The sequence below is a fragment of the Taudactylus pleione genome, unplaced genomic scaffold (assembly GCF_031769625.1).
Source record: "Taudactylus pleione unplaced genomic scaffold, aTauple2 ptg000027l, whole genome shotgun sequence".
Taxonomy (NCBI): domain Eukaryota; kingdom Metazoa; phylum Chordata; class Amphibia; order Anura; family Myobatrachidae; genus Taudactylus; species Taudactylus pleione.
In genome coordinates, this window is record NW_028284429.1 from 2,328,215 (window position 1) to 2,346,834 (window position 18,620).

Genomic DNA, 18,620 nt, shown 5'->3' on the forward strand with positions numbered 1-18,620 from the left:
GTTTTCGCACTGTGGGCCCTATTTTGAGTGGCAGCTGCTGTGACTGCTTTAGCGTCTTTTGCCGAAGTCGTGCCTGCGACTTTATGCGAATATCTGCCCTTCCCCTGGTGTACAAGCATTTGTCTGTGAAAGAACTGGGGTGTACACCCATAAGACGGACCATATCTCTGCATCTGAATAGCTACCTCCCAGTCACCGTCCAGGAACCAAGGGCGAAACTATCTATAATGGGTGCGGGGCACACAGGCCCCTGGGTCCAGGGGGCCCACATGGCACACTCTGCACATATATATAGTTATATTAACCTCTCTACAGTCTCCAGAGTGCTGCTCTGGAGAATATGGGAAAGAATTCTGGACTGCACACCCTAAATATATATATACATATATAAAGGGAGGTGCTACCTGATGAAACTAATTGCAGGCACAGAAACAGACAAATCTCAGGTGCACAACTCCAAATTATTAATTATATATAAATGCAATAAAATTTTGCAATCATTAGAGGTTTTTAGCATAATCATGGCCAAGGGTATGGGCCTACCCACCATATCCAGGTAACCTCTTTAGGGTAGGTCCCTAACATACTAGGGTTCAAATCCAGAGTGCAGGACCCCCCAAAACTGGCCCAGCCAAGCTGCCCCAGGGCACCACCATAGTAAGAAAAGTGCAGTGTAAAGAGATAGTTAGGAGTAGCTGGAGCTGCATATAAAGAATATAAAAAAAAGTGAAGTACATATATATTAAACATAGAGTGAAGGGTTAAAATGTGTTTTAAAGGAAAATGTGTTATAATGTGGCGCCCTGAAAGATCAACCAATGCAATCCAGGGGGACCCACGCCCCAAAAATGAACCAAAGTTGCACTACAGTATATAACTTGTAGGACTTACCTAGAGTTGTGCCTAATACCAGTGTGCATATACATTACCAGACTCCATGCTTTTAAACCTGGATTGCATTGGTTGATCTGTGTGGCATAATGTGTATAAGGGGCACTGCTATTGTGTGACATGTGTATAGGGGGCACTACTATGGTGTGGCATGTGTAAAATGGGCACTACTACTATGAGGCATAATGTATATAAGGGTCACTACTACTGTGTGGCATAATGTGTAGAAGGGGAACTACTACTGTGTGGCATGTGTAAAAGGGGCACTACTGTGTGGCATAATGTGTATTAGGGTACTAATGTGTGGTATAATGTGTATAAGGGGTACTACTGTGTGGCTTAATGTGTATAAGAGGTACTACCATGTGGCATAATGTGTAAAAGGGGCACTATAAACTGTGTGGCATAATGTGTATATGGGGCATTACTACTGTGTGGCATGTGTATAAGGAGCACTACTCCTGTGTGGCATGTGTAAAAGGGGTACTACTGTGTGGCATAATGTGTATTAATGTGTGGCATAATGTGTATAAGGGCATTACTACTGTGTGGCATAATGTGTATAAGAGGAACTATGACTGTGTGGCATAATGTGTATAAGCAGTAGAACTGTGTGGCATAATGTGTAAAAGGGGCACTACTGTGTGGCATAATGAGTATAAAAGGCACTACTGTGTGGCATGTGTAAAAGGGGTACTATTGTGTGGCATGAGTATAAGGGGCACTACTACTGTGTGGCATAATGTGTATAGAGGCACTACTTTAGGGGCCAGTAAAGCTGCATCCAAGGACACAGATCCGCACATGCGCAGATCACCAAACATCGGGTTTGCATGCAGTTCTGAATCAACCCCTCTGTGTGTACAGTGAAATGCATGCACCTTATGAGTTTACACAAGGGATTCTCATGCACGTAGCAACAGTTTGCTCAGCTCTGTGCACTTCGGCCATACGTGTGACTCACAATCAGACCCTGTATCGTTGTTGTCAATTAGGTATAAATGCTACTTTGAGCTTTGTAAAGTTAATATTTTGACCTGAGCCCATCTTGTTTGTGGTACATGCAGCCTATGCAGTATTTATTATTATTCGTTTCATTAGATGTTTGTCCATATTTTATGCTGATAACTGATTGATACCAATACGTATTTGCAGCTTCTATTGTAGGAGCTGTAATCGGAAGTCTTGTGGTTTTGTCTGCTCTCATCACTTTGGGATGTTTCTTATGGAGAAAGAAAAGGTAATCCTGAACTCATGGGCTTGTCACGTTGTGTAACATGTCTGTCAGGCTACATGAGTATATGAGCCTTGGGGGGCACATTTACTAAGCGGCAGCTTGGGCTTCAATTACAAACCAATGGGTATCGTCAATGGTTTAGTCCTGAAAGATGCAGCATATACCAAGCATCGGTTTTGACTGTCATGTGAAAGGCGCCGGCGATGCCCATCGGTCGGCCGGCGATGCCCACAGCAATTCTGGCGTCAATCTGTAGCGCATTGTGAAGTACTGCACAGATCACTAGAACCCCCCCCCAAATCATTAACCAGTCCTGGGCCTCTGAGCCCAGAGTGGCATTTAAAATTAAGGGGGAAAAATGGCTTGGGGTCCCCCTATTTTCCAATTACCAGCACTAGGCTGAACCAGCCAGGGCAGCTGACGCTATAGCTGGGCCAAACACACAGCATGGGACCCCCTGTCATAATGGCAACTAGTCCCAAACTGGTCAACTCAAGGCTGGAATCCCTATGGAAGTGGGACTCCTCCAAAAAAAATGATTAGCTGTTTGGGTTTGGCTGGCTATATGGCAGGTGGACTCCATGCTGTATGTCCCGCCTTGCTATAGTGTACACTACACTTTCAGGTTCAGCCTAGTGCAGGTTATTGGAAAATTGGGTCCCCAATCTGTTTCAATACCAGCCTAGGCTCAGATGGGTTTTATTGCTGACTGGGGGCATCCGGAGGACTGCGCTGCACTCTGTCAAGCCCCCTTCTGCATGGTGTAATGACATCATGTGCGTGACAGCATGCTCAGGGGGCAGGGCCGGCACAGGGCGCAATTGTGCCCTGTTATGGCTCTGGCAGAAGCAGCACAGATGGTCGGCCAGACAAGGGGGAGAAGTTGCCCAGGAGGCCGTATGGTCACTGAACAGCTTGGTGATTCATATCTGGTACATAATTGGTGGCAGTAGGCAACACCACCTTTTAATACATGTTACGTGTAGAACAGTTTTCAGAAATACTCCCTACTATTGTGATATTATTACTGATCTGCAGGTGATCATTAGAATAAGGAGCATTGGAGATATAACCATATTCTATATTTATATATGTTTATTGTTCATCAATGCTTAATGTGTTGTTTTTTTTTACAGACAGAGTAGACAAAAAGGAGAGGCTTTCTCTACAGGGTAAGTGTGCAGGGCTGTGATATGTGGGTGTAATAATAACTCAGAGGGGCACATTTCTAAAAACTACAGGTAACTGAAGAAACTGATATTGCTCATATGGTCAACATCACCGCTACCTGCACCATGACCGGTAGAGGCGCCTTCATAACTGTCTCCTAGAATGTTTAATCTGCTCTCAAATAATCCTAGTGGTTGGTGGTTGCAGTTAGAATAGCCAATTGGTTCATCAGAATCCTACGGTAGCGTATTTTGGCACGAGTGAGCTGATGAGCGTGGGAGACAAGCACCTGTACGTTTATACACTGTGGCAGAAGTACCGGTACTGCTGGAGGCGCAGCTGCCAAGGGGCAGTGGTCCATCAATGCCAGGTCACCATCCTGAAGCCCCTATGCTGCACACAGGAGAGCGGAGTGGGTGGCCTCTTCCAAACAGGCAAGGTCCAGTACATGCCCAGACGATGCCCTCACTCTTTTTCTGAGAAGAACAGGACTGGCAATAGACATCATGAGTCCCAGTACACCCATTTATTTTTTTTTAGGAGCCCCCCATCCCCAGTTCCCTGGCAGGTACAGGTCAGGCATTTGAGAGTCTACCTTACGTATATGTAGTTTCTCTGCAATGGGAAACCTTTGAAGAAATTGTTCCTCACAGAGAAAAGATGGCGACTTCCGGAAAACGCATGTAAGCATAGGGATATAACCAATGTCATCATCATATAGCAGAGGATCAACCAGATAATACATAGAAACAGAAGTTTTATTGCAGGGCAAAATGTGAACTTCCATAATTAAACAATTTTATATTATTAAACTGTATTTTCTAATTTGATACCATTTGTATCAGTAATGTTTTTTTAGAATGAAGATGACCTCCCCCGAGCAGTTTCTTTCTAATCCTGCCAGTTGTAGAAAATCTCCAGCCACTTCCACACAGTTCTCTTCAGCCTCATCCCTCGTGTCTCTCCAGCCTCATCCCTCGTGTCTCTCCAGCATCATTCCGCCGTGTCTCTCCAGCTCCTTTCTGTCTCTCCAGCTCTAGCCTCCTTCTGACTCTCCATCTCCAGACCCATTCTGTCCCCACAGTGTCTCTCCAGCCCCATTTATTGCACTGCCGATGCAATAAAGCTACAGCAGCTCCCAATCTCTGCTGATCACTGTAGCAGCACAGGCAACAGTTACAGCTAGGTTCATCTATGGGCCCATCTGGGGCCCCCTAGAGCCTCAGGGCCCAGTACAGCTGTGCCCCTAGTCTCCCACTGTTACCGGGCCTGGAGAAGAAAGATGGGGCTCAAGAAACTGGAGAGTCAATGTCTGGTCCTCGCTGAAATTTTGCTATAGGGCCTGGTGATACAGAGAAACCATTCCTGTACTGACTGGTTTGTAATGTGAAGTGAAAAAATACATGAAAGCAACCATATAATTACCGATTGTCAGCCTAGGCCCTTTATTTTCAGGAAATAATAAAGGTGACAAGATTCCCTAGAGACATAATCACTGTACACCATTATATTAATAACACACACAGCAATGATTATGTCCTAATAAACAAGGGAGGGGGTAGCGCGGCACCTAACCTGTGCACAGACGGAACACCATGGTGGCACCAAACACTGAGCCGAGCTTCCAGAGAAGTGTTTCTACAGATGCGTTATACAGTGGAACATTGGAAGCGGAAATAGCTCCCAGAAGGCCGAATTGTGTAACATTGAATAGGAGATTCAATTGGCTGATTCAGAGGCGCTCGCAAAAGGCGGCCCTTCTTTTTTTAGTTGCGGTCTCTTGGCCGCTCGCATAGCTGTGGGTTACCACCCACAGCTTATGCGAGCGGCCAGGTGATGGTCGCGATGATCAAGACCATCGGGCTTGTTCCTGCAGGAAAGCCTCCGTTTGCCTAGCCACTCCCCCTCCCCGCCTACCACACGGGGCGAGCTGTCGATCAACATCGGCAGCCGCCCCTTTTGGATGCGAGCGCCGGAGCGAGTGCTTTTTGCGCTAGCTCTGGAGCTCGCGCATGTGCAATGGCACACCATCGACCCGCTTGCGAGCACTATATGCTTGTGAGCGGGTCTGAATCAGGTCCATAATGCAGGTTATCAGGGAAGGAAACCTTTATTATTACATAGAGATGCCAGCAAGGATTCCCTCACGTAATTGCCTCAATGTGTGCCTCCGCACATCCAGGAGGCTCTGACGTAACCTCATACGTACCTGAATCTCACCCTTAGATTGGCTCTATGGTTCCCTACACTGACACCAGGATTTCTTATTTTTTGCAGCACTCCTGACAGTGACTCTCGGAGGAGGTACGTGGTGGTCATCTCTCTTATGTACATACAAACACGTGATCATATATAGGGCCTGATTCAGCAGGGATCGCAGTTGCTTATACGCACGCAATCAGCCGAGTGTTGCATTCTGCGCATACGTATGCATTGCAGTGCGCAAACTAGCAATTACGTATGGGACTGCGATCACAGAGGCTACGCAGACCCATAGCAGAGTGATTGACAGGAAGTGCCGTTTGTGGGTGGCGATTCGGGGGGTGGTCGGGCAAACGCCGTTGCATGAGCGTGCATAAATTAGCCACTGCAATACCATACGCAGCTTCAGCTGCCATAGCGTACTTGGAAGTTAGCAATTTCTGAGTAAGGTCTGGGCTTGTGCAAGTGTGTGTATGGGTTCGATGGTTTCGCTATTTGGATGAGTATTACGGATGTGAGACAATGGGAAGTGGGCGCCCTTATGTTAGGCTGCGTTCGCAGTGCGAATGCAAACATTTACATTTCATTGCTGATATTAGTAACTGCGCTGCGTGCGTATATGCAGAATAGCGCTGCGTGCGTGAATCAGGCCCTGGGTAAAGACATACGGTCACTATATAAATAGAATGTCCCTTAGTGTAATATACGATATGCACTTTTTAGTTCTATTTTGGACATCTGAGAAATGGCTGTAATTAAACATTTCTATTACACCTTCCAGGAAACGAGCTGTGAGGAGAGAGGACTATGAGGGAATGTTTCACACACTGACAGCGGATAACTACAAAGGCTTCATCCATGAGTATGAAGTATGTACGGAACCAAGTGTGACCCACTCATAGATAATCCAACCACGTCTTTTTTATGTACATTAAATTAAGCTTTTATAACCAAATACAACACTATGGGTCTGATTCAGTACTGATCGCACTTGCGTGCGCAGCTGCGTAATCGCACGCAATGCAGCTGCAAAAAATATGCTAATATCTGCCACCGCTCAGCCAGCATAGAGACGTCCACTGCTGCATCCGTAATACCTCGCAGTCATCGTTACCATCGAAGCACATCGGCCCAACACGCACAATTACAGCAGGTCTGACCCGTCGCAGAATCTGCAAGTCTCCTCGCACGCAGAGGGCTCTCAGGCTGCGTATGCAATCGCAGTGGCCAGTTTATGCACGCCAATGCAGCGGCATTCAAACGGACAGGTACTGCTGCGTTTCTCCAATCACGCCCCCATCACCACCCCCAAACGCTCACGACCTGTCACTCACTCTGCCATGGATTCCTATGTGTATGCGTGATCGCAGTGCGATTGTAGCGCACATGTGCAGTGCGGTGCATGCGCAGTACTGAGCAAACGCTCGATCTGTGTATGCAGTTGCATTTGTGATCGCTGCTGAACATGGCCCTATATTCCAGGTCTGACTTCCTGTTGGAAATGGTGCCCTACCCTTACATTGCGCCCCCATCCCTACTACTTTCCTTAGTAGGAGAGAGGTGGGGGCTGCATTCTCTCCTCAAGAGAATAAAAGTGTGGCGCTGGGCTGTGACATCATAGCCCAGCGCCACATTCCCAGCGTATCAGAGACATGGAGAAACAACTGCCAGCAGCATCACACATAGGTATCTGCTGGCTGCTTATCCTTGATGTCAGATCCAGGGGGTCCGTGTAGGGGATTAAAAACACTGGATTAGTTATATTCTGCCACTCATTCAGTGTTATAGGCACCCTCCAACCACTGGCGCCCTAGGCAACTGCCTAGCTCCACCTAATGCTTACACTGGCTGTATAACACCTATAAAACTGTCCTATAACACTGCTTACATTACATTATTTTTAGTTTAAGTCCTGATTTAGAGATGGACGGAATAGCAGAGCAGCACACAAGCATCTGTGCAATTCCGTCCATCTCAAATGCATCAGGAGGTGTCTCTAGGAAACAGATACCTCCTTACTGCAACTGCGATCCCAGCGCTGCAGCCTGGGATCACCAACGCGACCGATGGTCGGGCATCGGGATGGTTGCTCCTTTGGCCAGGCTGCGTTAGCTGAAGCTTACCACAGCCTGGCCAGGTCCTGGCAGCTGCGAGGCCAGGAAATCTGCGTCCACCAATGCAGAGCCTGGCTTCTTCCATCCTGGAAAACAGGGGCCCCCCAAACGTCACAGCCTGTCAATCAAGCTATGGCTGGGGGTGTGGGGTCTCCAAGCGAGACCATAAACCGTTGGAGATTTGCGCTAACCATTGGGTTATTGTATATCTTTGAATCAGGCCCTTAGTCTCTAAACATATATTAATTAGTCAAAAAGTTTAATCAGTATAGATTCTATATTTAGGAAGTTACATAATGTGGCCTTAATGTAATTATTTTCTACTCAGAGTCTGCAGGATGTCGGCATTTCACAGTCGTCCTCCTTAGCTCTGCATCCAGCTAACGCAGGAAAGAACCAAACAAATGGCGTCTGTCCATGTAAGTGAATGATACTCCCAATGCACAGTCATTTACTGGGACACTAGGGAATAGCTGCAGCTACATTTACTGGGACACACGGGAACAGCTGCAGCTACATTTACTGGGACACACGGGAACAGCTGCAGCTACATTTACTGGGACACTAGGGAACAGCTGCAGCTACATTTACTGGGACACGAGGGAACAGCTGCAGCTACATTTACTGGGACACGAGGGAACAGCTGCAGCTTCATTTACTGGGACACGAGGGAACAGCTGCAGCTACATTTACTGGGACACGAGGGAACAGCTGCAGCTACATTTACTGGGACACGAGGGAACAGCTGCAGCTACATTTACTGGGACACACGGGAACAGCTGCAGCTACATTTACTGGGACACACGGGAACAGCTGCAGCTACATTTACTGGGACACACGGGAACAGCTGCAGCTACATTTACTGGGACACACGGGAACAGCTGCAGCTACATTTACTGGGACACACGGGAACAGCTGCAGCTACATTTAATGGGACACACGGGAACAGCTGCAGCTACATTTAATGGGACACACGGGAACAGCTGCAGCTACATTTACTGGGACACACGGGAACAGCTGCAGCTACATTTACTGGGACACACGGGAACAGCTGCAGCTACATTTACTGGGACACGAGGGAACAGCTGCAGCTACATTTACTGGGACACGAGGGAACAGCTGCAGCTACATTTACTGGGACACACGGGAACAGCTGCAGCTACATTTACTGGGACACACGGGAACAGCTGCAGCTACATTTACTGGGACACACGGGAACAGCTGCAGCTACATTTACTGGGACACACGGGAACAGCTGCAGCTACATTTACTGGGACACACGGGAACAGCTGCAGCTACATTTACTGGGACACACGGGAACAGCTGCAGCTACATTTACTGGGACACACGGGAACAGCTGCAGCTACATTTACTGGGACACTAGGGAACAGCTGCAGCTACATTTACTGGGACACACGGGAACAGCTGCAGCTACATTTACTGGGACACACGGGAACAGCTGCAGCTACATTTACTGGGACACACGGGAACAGCTGCAGCTACATTTACTGGGAAACGAGGGAACAGCTGCAGCTACATTTACTGGGACACACGGGAACAGCTGCAGCTACATTTACTGGGACACACGGGAACAGCTGCAGCTACATTTACTGGGACACACGGGAACAGCTGCAGCTACATTTACTGGGACACACGGGAACAGCTGCAGCTACATTTACTGGGACACACGGGAACAGCTGCAGCTACATTTACTGGGACACACGGGAACAGCTGCAGCTACATTTACTGGGACACACGGGAACAGCTGCAGCTACATTTACTGGGGCACACGGGAACAGCTGCAGCTACATTTACTGGGACACACGGGAACAGCTGCAGCTACATTTACTGGGACACACGGGAACAGCTGCAGCTACATTTACTGGGACACACGGGAACAGCTGCAGCTACATTTACTGGGACACACGGGAATAGCTGCAGCTACATTTACTGAGACACTAGGGAACAGCTGCAGCTACATTTACTGGGACACACGGGAACAGCTGCAGCTACATTTACTGGGACACACGGGAACAGCTGCAGCTACATTTACTGGGACACACGGGAACAGCTGCAGCTACATTTACTGGGACACTAGGGAATAGCTGCAGCTACATTTACTGGGACACTAGGGAACAGCTGCAGCTACATTTACTGGGACACACGGGAACAGCTGCAGCTACATTTACTGGGACACACGGGAACAGCTGCAGCTACATTTAATGGGACACACGGGAACAGCTGCAGCTACATTTACTGGGACACACGGGAACAGCTGCAGCTACATTTACTGGGACACACGGGAACAGCTGCAGCTACATTTACTGGGACACGAGGGAACAGCTGCAGCTACATTTACTGGGACACGAGGGAACAGCTGCAGCTACATTTACTGGGACACGAGGGAACAGCTGCAGCTACATTTACTGGGACACGAGGGAACAGCTGCAGCTACATTTACTGGGACACACGGGAACAGCTGCAGCTACATTTACTGGGACACACGGGAACAGCTGCAGCTACATTTACTGGGACACACGGGAACAGCTGCAGCTACATTTACTGGGACACACGGGAACAGCTGCAGCTACATTTACTGGGACACACGGGAACAGCTGCAGCTACATTTACTGGGACACACGGGAACAGCTGCAGCTACATTTACTGGGACACACGGGAACAGCTGCAGCTACATTTACTGGGACACACGGGAACAGCTGCAGCTACATTTACTGGGACACTAGGGAACAGCTGCAGCTACATTTACTGGGACACACGGGAACAGCTGCAGCTACATTTACTGGGACACACGGGAACAGCTGCAGCTACATTTACTGGGACACACGGGAACAGCTGCAGCTACATTTACTGGGACACACGGGAACAGCTGCAGCTACATTTACTGGGAAACGAGGGAACAGCTGCAGCTACATTTACTGGGACACACGGGAACAGCTGCAGCTACATTTACTGGGACACTAGGGAACAGCTGCAGCTACATTTACTGGGACACACGGGAACAGCTGCAGCTACATTTACTGGGACACACGGGAACAGCTGCAGCTACATTTACTGGGACACTAGGGAACAGCTGCAGCTACATTTACTGGGACACTAGGGAACAGCTGCAGCTACATTTACTGGGACACACGGGAACAGCTGCAGCTACATTTACTGGGGCACACGGGAACAGCTGCAGCTACATTTACTGGGACACACGGGAACAGCTGCAGCTACATTTATTGGGACACACGGGAACAGCTGCAGCTACATTTACTGGGCCACACGGGAACAGCTGCAGCTACATTTACTGGGACACACGGGAACAGCTGCAGCTACATTTACTGGGACACACGGGAACAGCTGCAGCTACATTTACTGGGACACACGGGAACAGCTGCAGCTACATTTACTGGGACACTAGGGAACAGCTGCAGCTACATTTACTGGGACACACGGGAACAGCTGCAGCTACATTTACTGGGACACACGGGAACAGCTGCAGCTACATTTACTGGGACACACGGGAACAGCTGCAGCTACATTTACTGGGACACACGGGAACAGCTGCAGCTACATTTACTGGGACACACGGGAACAGCTGCAGCTACATTTACTGGGACACACGGGAACAGCTGCAGCTACATTTACTGGGACACACGGGAACAGCTGCAGCTACATTTACTGGGACACACAGTATGAGCAGCAGCTACATTTACTGGGACACACGGGAACAGCTGCAGCTACATTTACTGGGACACACGGGAACAGCTGCAGCTACATTTACTGGGACACACGGGAACAGCTGCAGCTACATTTACTGGGACACACGGGAACAGCTGCAGCTACATTTACTGGGACACACGGGAACAGCTGCAGCTACATTTACTGGGACACACGGGTACAGCTGCAGCTACATTTACTGGGACACACGGTATGAGCTGCAGCTACATTTACTGGGACACTAGGGAACAGCTGCAGCTACATTTACTGGGACACACGGGAACAGCTGCAGCTACATTTACTGGGACACACGGGAACAGCTGCAGCTACATTTACTGGGACACACGGGTACAGCTGCAGCTACATTTACAGGGACACTAGGGAACAGCTGCAGCTACATTTACTGGGACACTAGGGAACAGCTGCAGCTACATTTACTGGGACACTAGGGAACAGCTGCAGCTACATTTACTGGGACACACGGGAACAGCTGCAGCTACATTTACTTGGACACACGGGTACAGCTGCAGCTACATTTACTGGGACATGAGGGAACAGCTGCAGCTACATTTACTGGGACACTAGGGAACAGCTGCAGCTACATTTACTGGGACATGAGGGAACAGCTGCAGCTACATTTACTGGGACACTAGGGAACAGCTGCAGCTACATTTACTGGGACACACGGGAACAGCTGCAGCTACATTTACTGGGACACACGGGAACAGCTGCAGCTACATTTACTGGGACACACGGGAACAGCTGCAGCTACATTTACTGGGACACACGGGAACAGCTGCAGCTACATTTACTGGGACACACGGGAACAGCTGCAGCTACATTTACTGGGACACACGGGTACAGCTGCAGCTACATTTACTGGGACACACGGTATGAGCTGCAGCTACATTTACTGGGACACTAGGGAACAGCTGCAGCTACATTTACTGGGACACACGGGAACAGCTGCAGCTACATTTACTGGGACACACGGGAACAGCTGCAGCTACATTTACTGGGACACACGAGAATAGCTGCAGCTACATTTACTGGGACACACGGGAACAGCTGCAGCTACATTTATTGGGACACTAGGGAACAGCTGCAGCTACATTTACTGGGACACACGGGTACAGCTGCAGCTACATTTACTGGGACACTAGGGAACAGCTGCAGCTACATTTACTGGGACACTAGGGAACAGCTGCAGCTACATTTACTGGGACACTAGGGAACAGCTGCAGCTACATTTACTGGGACACACGGGAACAGCTGCAGCTACATTTACTGGGACACACGGGAACAGCTGCAGCTACATTTACTGGGACACACGGGTACAGCTGCAGCTACATTTACTGGGACACACGGTATGAGCTGCAGCTACATTTACTGGGACACTAGGGAACAGCTGCAGCTACATTTACTGGGACACACGGGAACAGCTGCAGCTACATTTACTGGGACACACGGGAACAGCTGCAGCTACATTTACTGGGACACACGAGAATAGCTGCAGCTACATTTACTGGGACACACGGGAACAGCTGCAGCTACATTTATTGGGACACTAGGGAACAGCTGCAGCTACATTTACTGGGACACACGGGTACAGCTGCAGCTACATTTACTGGGACACTAGGGAACAGCTGCAGCTACATTTACTGGGACACTAGGGAACAGCTGCAGCTACATTTACTGGGACACTAGGGAACAGCTGCAGCTACATTTACTGGGACACACGGGAACAGCTGCAGCTACATTTACTGGGACACACGGGAACAGCTGCAGCTACATTTACTGGGACACACGGGTACAGCTGCAGCTACATTTACTGGGACACACGGTATGAGCTGCAGCTACATTTACTGGGACACTAGGGAACAGCTGCAGCTACATTTACTGGGACACACGGGAACAGCTGCAGCTACATTTACTGGGACACACGGGAACAGCTGCAGCTACATTTACTGGGACACACGAGAATAGCTGCAGCTACATTTACTGGGACACACGGGAACAGCTGCAGCTACATTTATTGGGACACTAGGGAACAGCTGCAGCTACATTTACTGGGACACACGGGTACAGCTGCAGCTACATTTACTGGGACACTAGGGAACAGCTGCAGCTACATTTACTGGGACACACGGGAACAGCTGCAGCTACATTTACTGGGACACTAGGGAACAGCTGCAGCTACATTTACTGGGACACACGGGAACAGCTGCAGCTACATTTACTGGGACACACGGGAACAGCTGCAGCTACATTTACTGGGACACACGGGTACAGCTGCAGCTACATTTACTGGGACACACGGTATGAGCTGCAGCTACATTTACTGGGACACACGGGAACAGCTGCAGCTACATTTACTGGGACACACGGGAACAGCTGCAGCTACATTTACTGGGACACTAGGGAACAGCTGCAGCTACATTTACTGGGACACTAGGGAACAGCTGCAGCTACATTTACTGGGACACTAGGGAACAGCTGCAGCTACATTTACTGGGACACTAGGGAACAGCTGCAGCTACATGACTTCTGTCACATTATAATTCAGCTGCGACTTTTGCCATTTACATTGAAAATTAATTAAATAACATGTAAAGGTATACATGTCTTTTTATATATAGGCTATTAGTGACATTCTTGATTACATACCTGACAGTTCCTGTAGTCAGATTTGTGCCGTTATCCTGTGTTTCTTTGTGTACACCACCTTCCTGTAGTTGAGCAGACAGCCCTATGATAAGACTGCTTATTATTAATGCATTATTATCTATGCTATGCTGGTTCTTTTAATAATCACTATTGCTCCATTACATTGTAGATAATAAAACTCGTGTCAGACTGTCAACCTTTCAAAACTCTATCATGGGATACATTAATGCCAGCTACATTCCTGTAAGTACTGTGTATGACCACTGAGGATGAACGATGGAGCTGGCGGGGTGATCGAGGATGGATTATAATAATGAGGAGAGATGATGATAATGAGATATAACAGCATGGTTGGGAGTATGGGCAATAATATGATATGTGAGGATGGATTATAATGAATGAGATGATGATAATGAGATATAACAGCATGGTTGGGAGGAGTATGGGTAATAATATGATATGTGAGGATGGATTATAATAATTAGGAGAGATGATGATAATGAGATATAACAGCATGGTTAGGAGTATGGGTAATAATATATGTGAGGATGGATTATAATAATGAGGAGAGATGATGATAATGAGATATAACAGCATGCTTGGGAGTATGGGTAATAATATGATGTGTGAGGATGGATTATAATAATGAGGAGAGATGATGATAATGAGATAACACAGCATGGTTGGGAGTATGAGTAATAATATGATATGTGAGGATGGATTATAATAATGAGGAGAGATGATGATAATGAGATATAACAGCATGGTTGGGAGTATGAGTAATAATATGATATGTGAGGATGGATTATAATAATGAGGAGAGATGATGATAATGAGATATAACAGCATGCTTGGGAGTATGGGTAATAATATATGTGAGGATGGATTATAATAATGAGGAGAGATGATAATGAGATATAACAGCATGGTTGGGAGTATGGGTAATATATGATATGTGAGGATGGATTATAATAATGAGGATTAAAAAGGACAACATTGCAAAGCATTATGAATGAGGAAGGAGTTATTATGAAGATGAACCTATCAGCATCCGCTATATTCAAGTATATACAGTATCTACATCCTACACTATTATCACCTTACTCACTGTGGCATCAGGAGGATCCCCCTCTACGCTCCGCTCCCCCTGCAATCAGTGGTAGTGACTAAGAGGATGCACCGTCCAATGCATTGGAGTTAGGGGAGTATATGAATAGTTGTATAAATAAAAATCATATACATGTGAGCAGGGTGGGTGGATAAAAATCCCTCTCCTTCTACTCTCCCATCCTGTCCTCTCTTTCCTGGCACCCTGTCCCCTCACATGGGATCAGACGGGGCCCGGTGCTAGAGATGGCGCCTGGCCAATAATGGCTGTGCCTACGCTTGGCATATTGCGCATTGTTAAGAATGTGCGTCTGAAAATGGGGCGTTGCTCTACCTCTCTGACTGACCCGTGTTCCCCAGACAGGCCTTGTCCCGGGTAAACAGTACATTCCCCGCCCACCTTCTAGTCGCCTCTGCTTGAGATCCTGTCCCCTGACACAACCCACTTCCCCCTTTTTAAAATTCTGGTAAGAGAAATACAAAATCTATTTTTTCAGTTTTTATGGTCTATTTATTCATTAATAGGAAAAGTCAACAATCTTTTGCATGTCACAAAAAATGAATGCATGCCATTTATATATAACAATAACATCACGAATGATCATTAACAATATATGATGACGGAGTATCGATGATGATAGCTCAGGGGGGATTATTATAAACAAGGGTGGAAGCAGATAACCATAAATAATAGCCTGGATGAATAATATACTGTAGGATACTGCATAATAACTATATAGATGACTAACCATGGGTGATGATAATCGATGGAGGACTGTGGTGATTGATGAATGAGTCTGGATGATGATAAAAGGTAGATGATAATTCCAATGTCAATAATACCTAAAACAGCCAAAGTGTATAGTATAAAATGTAAGAAATAGCAATGTTTCTTATGATTGGAAATAGTAGTATTTACCATTCTATAGGTTATGCTATATTATATTTTATTGTTGCGTTTCAGGGGTACAGAACTAAAAAGGAATTTATTGCTGGTCAGAACCCTTTGCCGGGAACAGTGAATGTCTTCTGGTGCATGATCTGGGAGAAACGCATAAACACTATTGCCATGCTGTCCAACTGCCTAGAAAATAGCAAGGTGCAGTAATAAAGTCTGTACAGTATCATGTTCTGTACAGTACAGGTTGAATATCCATTATACAAATATTCCGAAATACGGAATATTTTTAGCATGACTGAGATGGTGAAAACTTTGATTTTTGATGGTTCAATGCACACAAACTTTGTTTAAGGCACAAAATTATTAAAAATAAAGTATAAATTGACCTATAGGCTGTGTGCATAAGGTGTATATGACACATAATTAAATTTCATGTATGTACACAAACTTTGTTTGAGCCACAAAATTATTGAAAATATTGTATAAAATTACCTTCAGGCTGTGTGTATAAGGTGTATATAAATCATAAATGCATTCTGTGTTTAGATTTGGGCCCTATACCTAATATGGTATGCAATTATTCCAAAATACGGAATATTCCGATATCCAAAATACCCCTGGTCCCAAGCATTTTGGATATGGGAGACTCAACCTGTAATACATTCTATACAGTATCATGTTCTGTACACTAATACATTCTATACAGTAATACACTCTATACTGTATAGTATCATGTTCTGTACACTAATACATTCTATACAGTAATACATTCTGTACACTAATACACTCTATACATTATGTTCTGTACACTAATACATTCTGTACAGTAATACACTCTATACATTATCATGTTCTGTACACTAATACATTCTATATAGTATCATGTTCTGTACACTAACATTCTGTACCATAATACATTCTATACAGTATCATGTTCTGTACACTAATACATTCTGTACCATAATACATTCTATATAGTATCATGTTCTGTACACTAATACATTCTATACAGTAATACATTCTATACAGTATCATGTTCTGTACACTAATACATTCTATACAGTAATACACTCTACATTATCATGTTCTGTACACTAATACATTCTATACAGTATCATGTTCTGTACATTAATACATTATGTACAGTAATACATTCTATACAGTATCATGTTCTGTACACTAATACATTCTATACAGTAATACACCCTATACAGTATCATGTTCTATACAGTAATACATTCTATACAGTATCATGTTCTGTACACTAATACATTCTATACAGTATCATGTTCTGTACATTAATACATTATGTACAGTAATACATTCTATACAGTATCATGTTCTGTACACTAATACATTCTATACAGTAATACACCCTATACAGTATCATGTTCTATACAGTAATACATTCTATATAGTATCATGTTCTGTACACTAACATTCTGTACCATAATACATTCTATACAGTATCATGTTCTGTACACTAATACATTCTGTACCATAATACATTCTATATAGTATCATGTTCTGTACACTAATACATTCTATACAGTAATACATTCTATACAGTATCATGTTCTGTACACTAATACATTCTATACAGTAATACACTCTACAGTATCATGTTCTGTACACTAATACATTCTATACAGTATCATGTTCTGTACACTAATACATTCTATACAGTATCATGTTCTGTACATTAATACATTATGTACAGTAATACATTCTATACAGTATCATGTTCTGTACACTAATACATTCTATACAGTATCATGTTCTGTACACTAATACATTCTATACAGTAATACACTCTACAGTATCATGTTCTGTACACTAATACATTCTATACAGTAATACACTCTACAGTATCATGTTCTGTACACTAATACATTCTATACAGTAATACACTCTACAGTATCATGTTCTGTACACTAATACATTCTATACAGTATCATGTTCTGTACACTAATACATTCTGTACAGTAATACACTATACGGGATCGGTATGGATGACCGCCAGACCTATGTCCGGCGGTTCAAATCCCGACGCCGCAAGACCAACACCACTGGCACTGAAAATCACAATCGGTAAGTATGGTAACTATCCCTAACCCTTTCCCTCCCATAACCCTAACCCTCCCTTAGGGGTGCCTAACCCGCCCCCCATAGTGCCAAACCCTGAAACCTCCCTAAGTGTCTAAACCTAACTCCCCGTCCCCGCAGCCTAAACCTAAGTCTCCCAGGGGGGTGCCTAACCCTAACCTCCCCTGGGGGTGCCTAAACCTAACCCCCCTTCCCCTAGCCTAACCCTCCCGGGGGGGTGCTGAATCCTAAGTCTCCCCCGGGAGCCCCTAACCCAACCCTCCCCCTGCAGCTGTCCACGCCGCCTTACCTTTGGTCGGTATGCCAAGCGTCGTGCTCCCGGTATAGGGATAATGATAGGAGTCGGGATTTCGACACCTATCATTTGTGCCCTGTCGGGATTACACAGTCGGGAAGCTGGCGGTCGGCATTTCAACCGTCGGTTTCCTGACTGCATCACCTCTATACAGTGTCATGTTCTGTACACTAATACATTCTATACAGTAATACATTCTATACAGTA

The 18,620-nt window shown here is 45.9% G+C and overlaps 1 protein-coding gene across 1 annotated transcript in view; it reads left to right on the top strand.

Moving 5' to 3' along the window:
• LOC148539144 (receptor-type tyrosine-protein phosphatase eta-like) overlaps nucleotides 1-18,620 on the top strand; it is a 40,418-nt gene that overhangs the window by 10,080 nt on the left and 11,718 nt on the right. Inside the window, exons 5-11 of the mRNA XM_088451796.1 lie at nucleotides 2,047-2,131; nucleotides 3,265-3,300; nucleotides 5,576-5,602; nucleotides 6,282-6,369; nucleotides 7,943-8,033; nucleotides 14,174-14,247; nucleotides 16,076-16,210. Coding sequence (XP_088307922.1) covers nucleotides 2,047-2,131; nucleotides 3,265-3,300; nucleotides 5,576-5,602; nucleotides 6,282-6,369; nucleotides 7,943-8,033; nucleotides 14,174-14,247; nucleotides 16,076-16,210 — 536 coding nt within the window. The remainder of the gene's footprint in view (nucleotides 1-2,046; nucleotides 2,132-3,264; nucleotides 3,301-5,575; nucleotides 5,603-6,281; nucleotides 6,370-7,942; nucleotides 8,034-14,173; nucleotides 14,248-16,075; nucleotides 16,211-18,620) is intronic.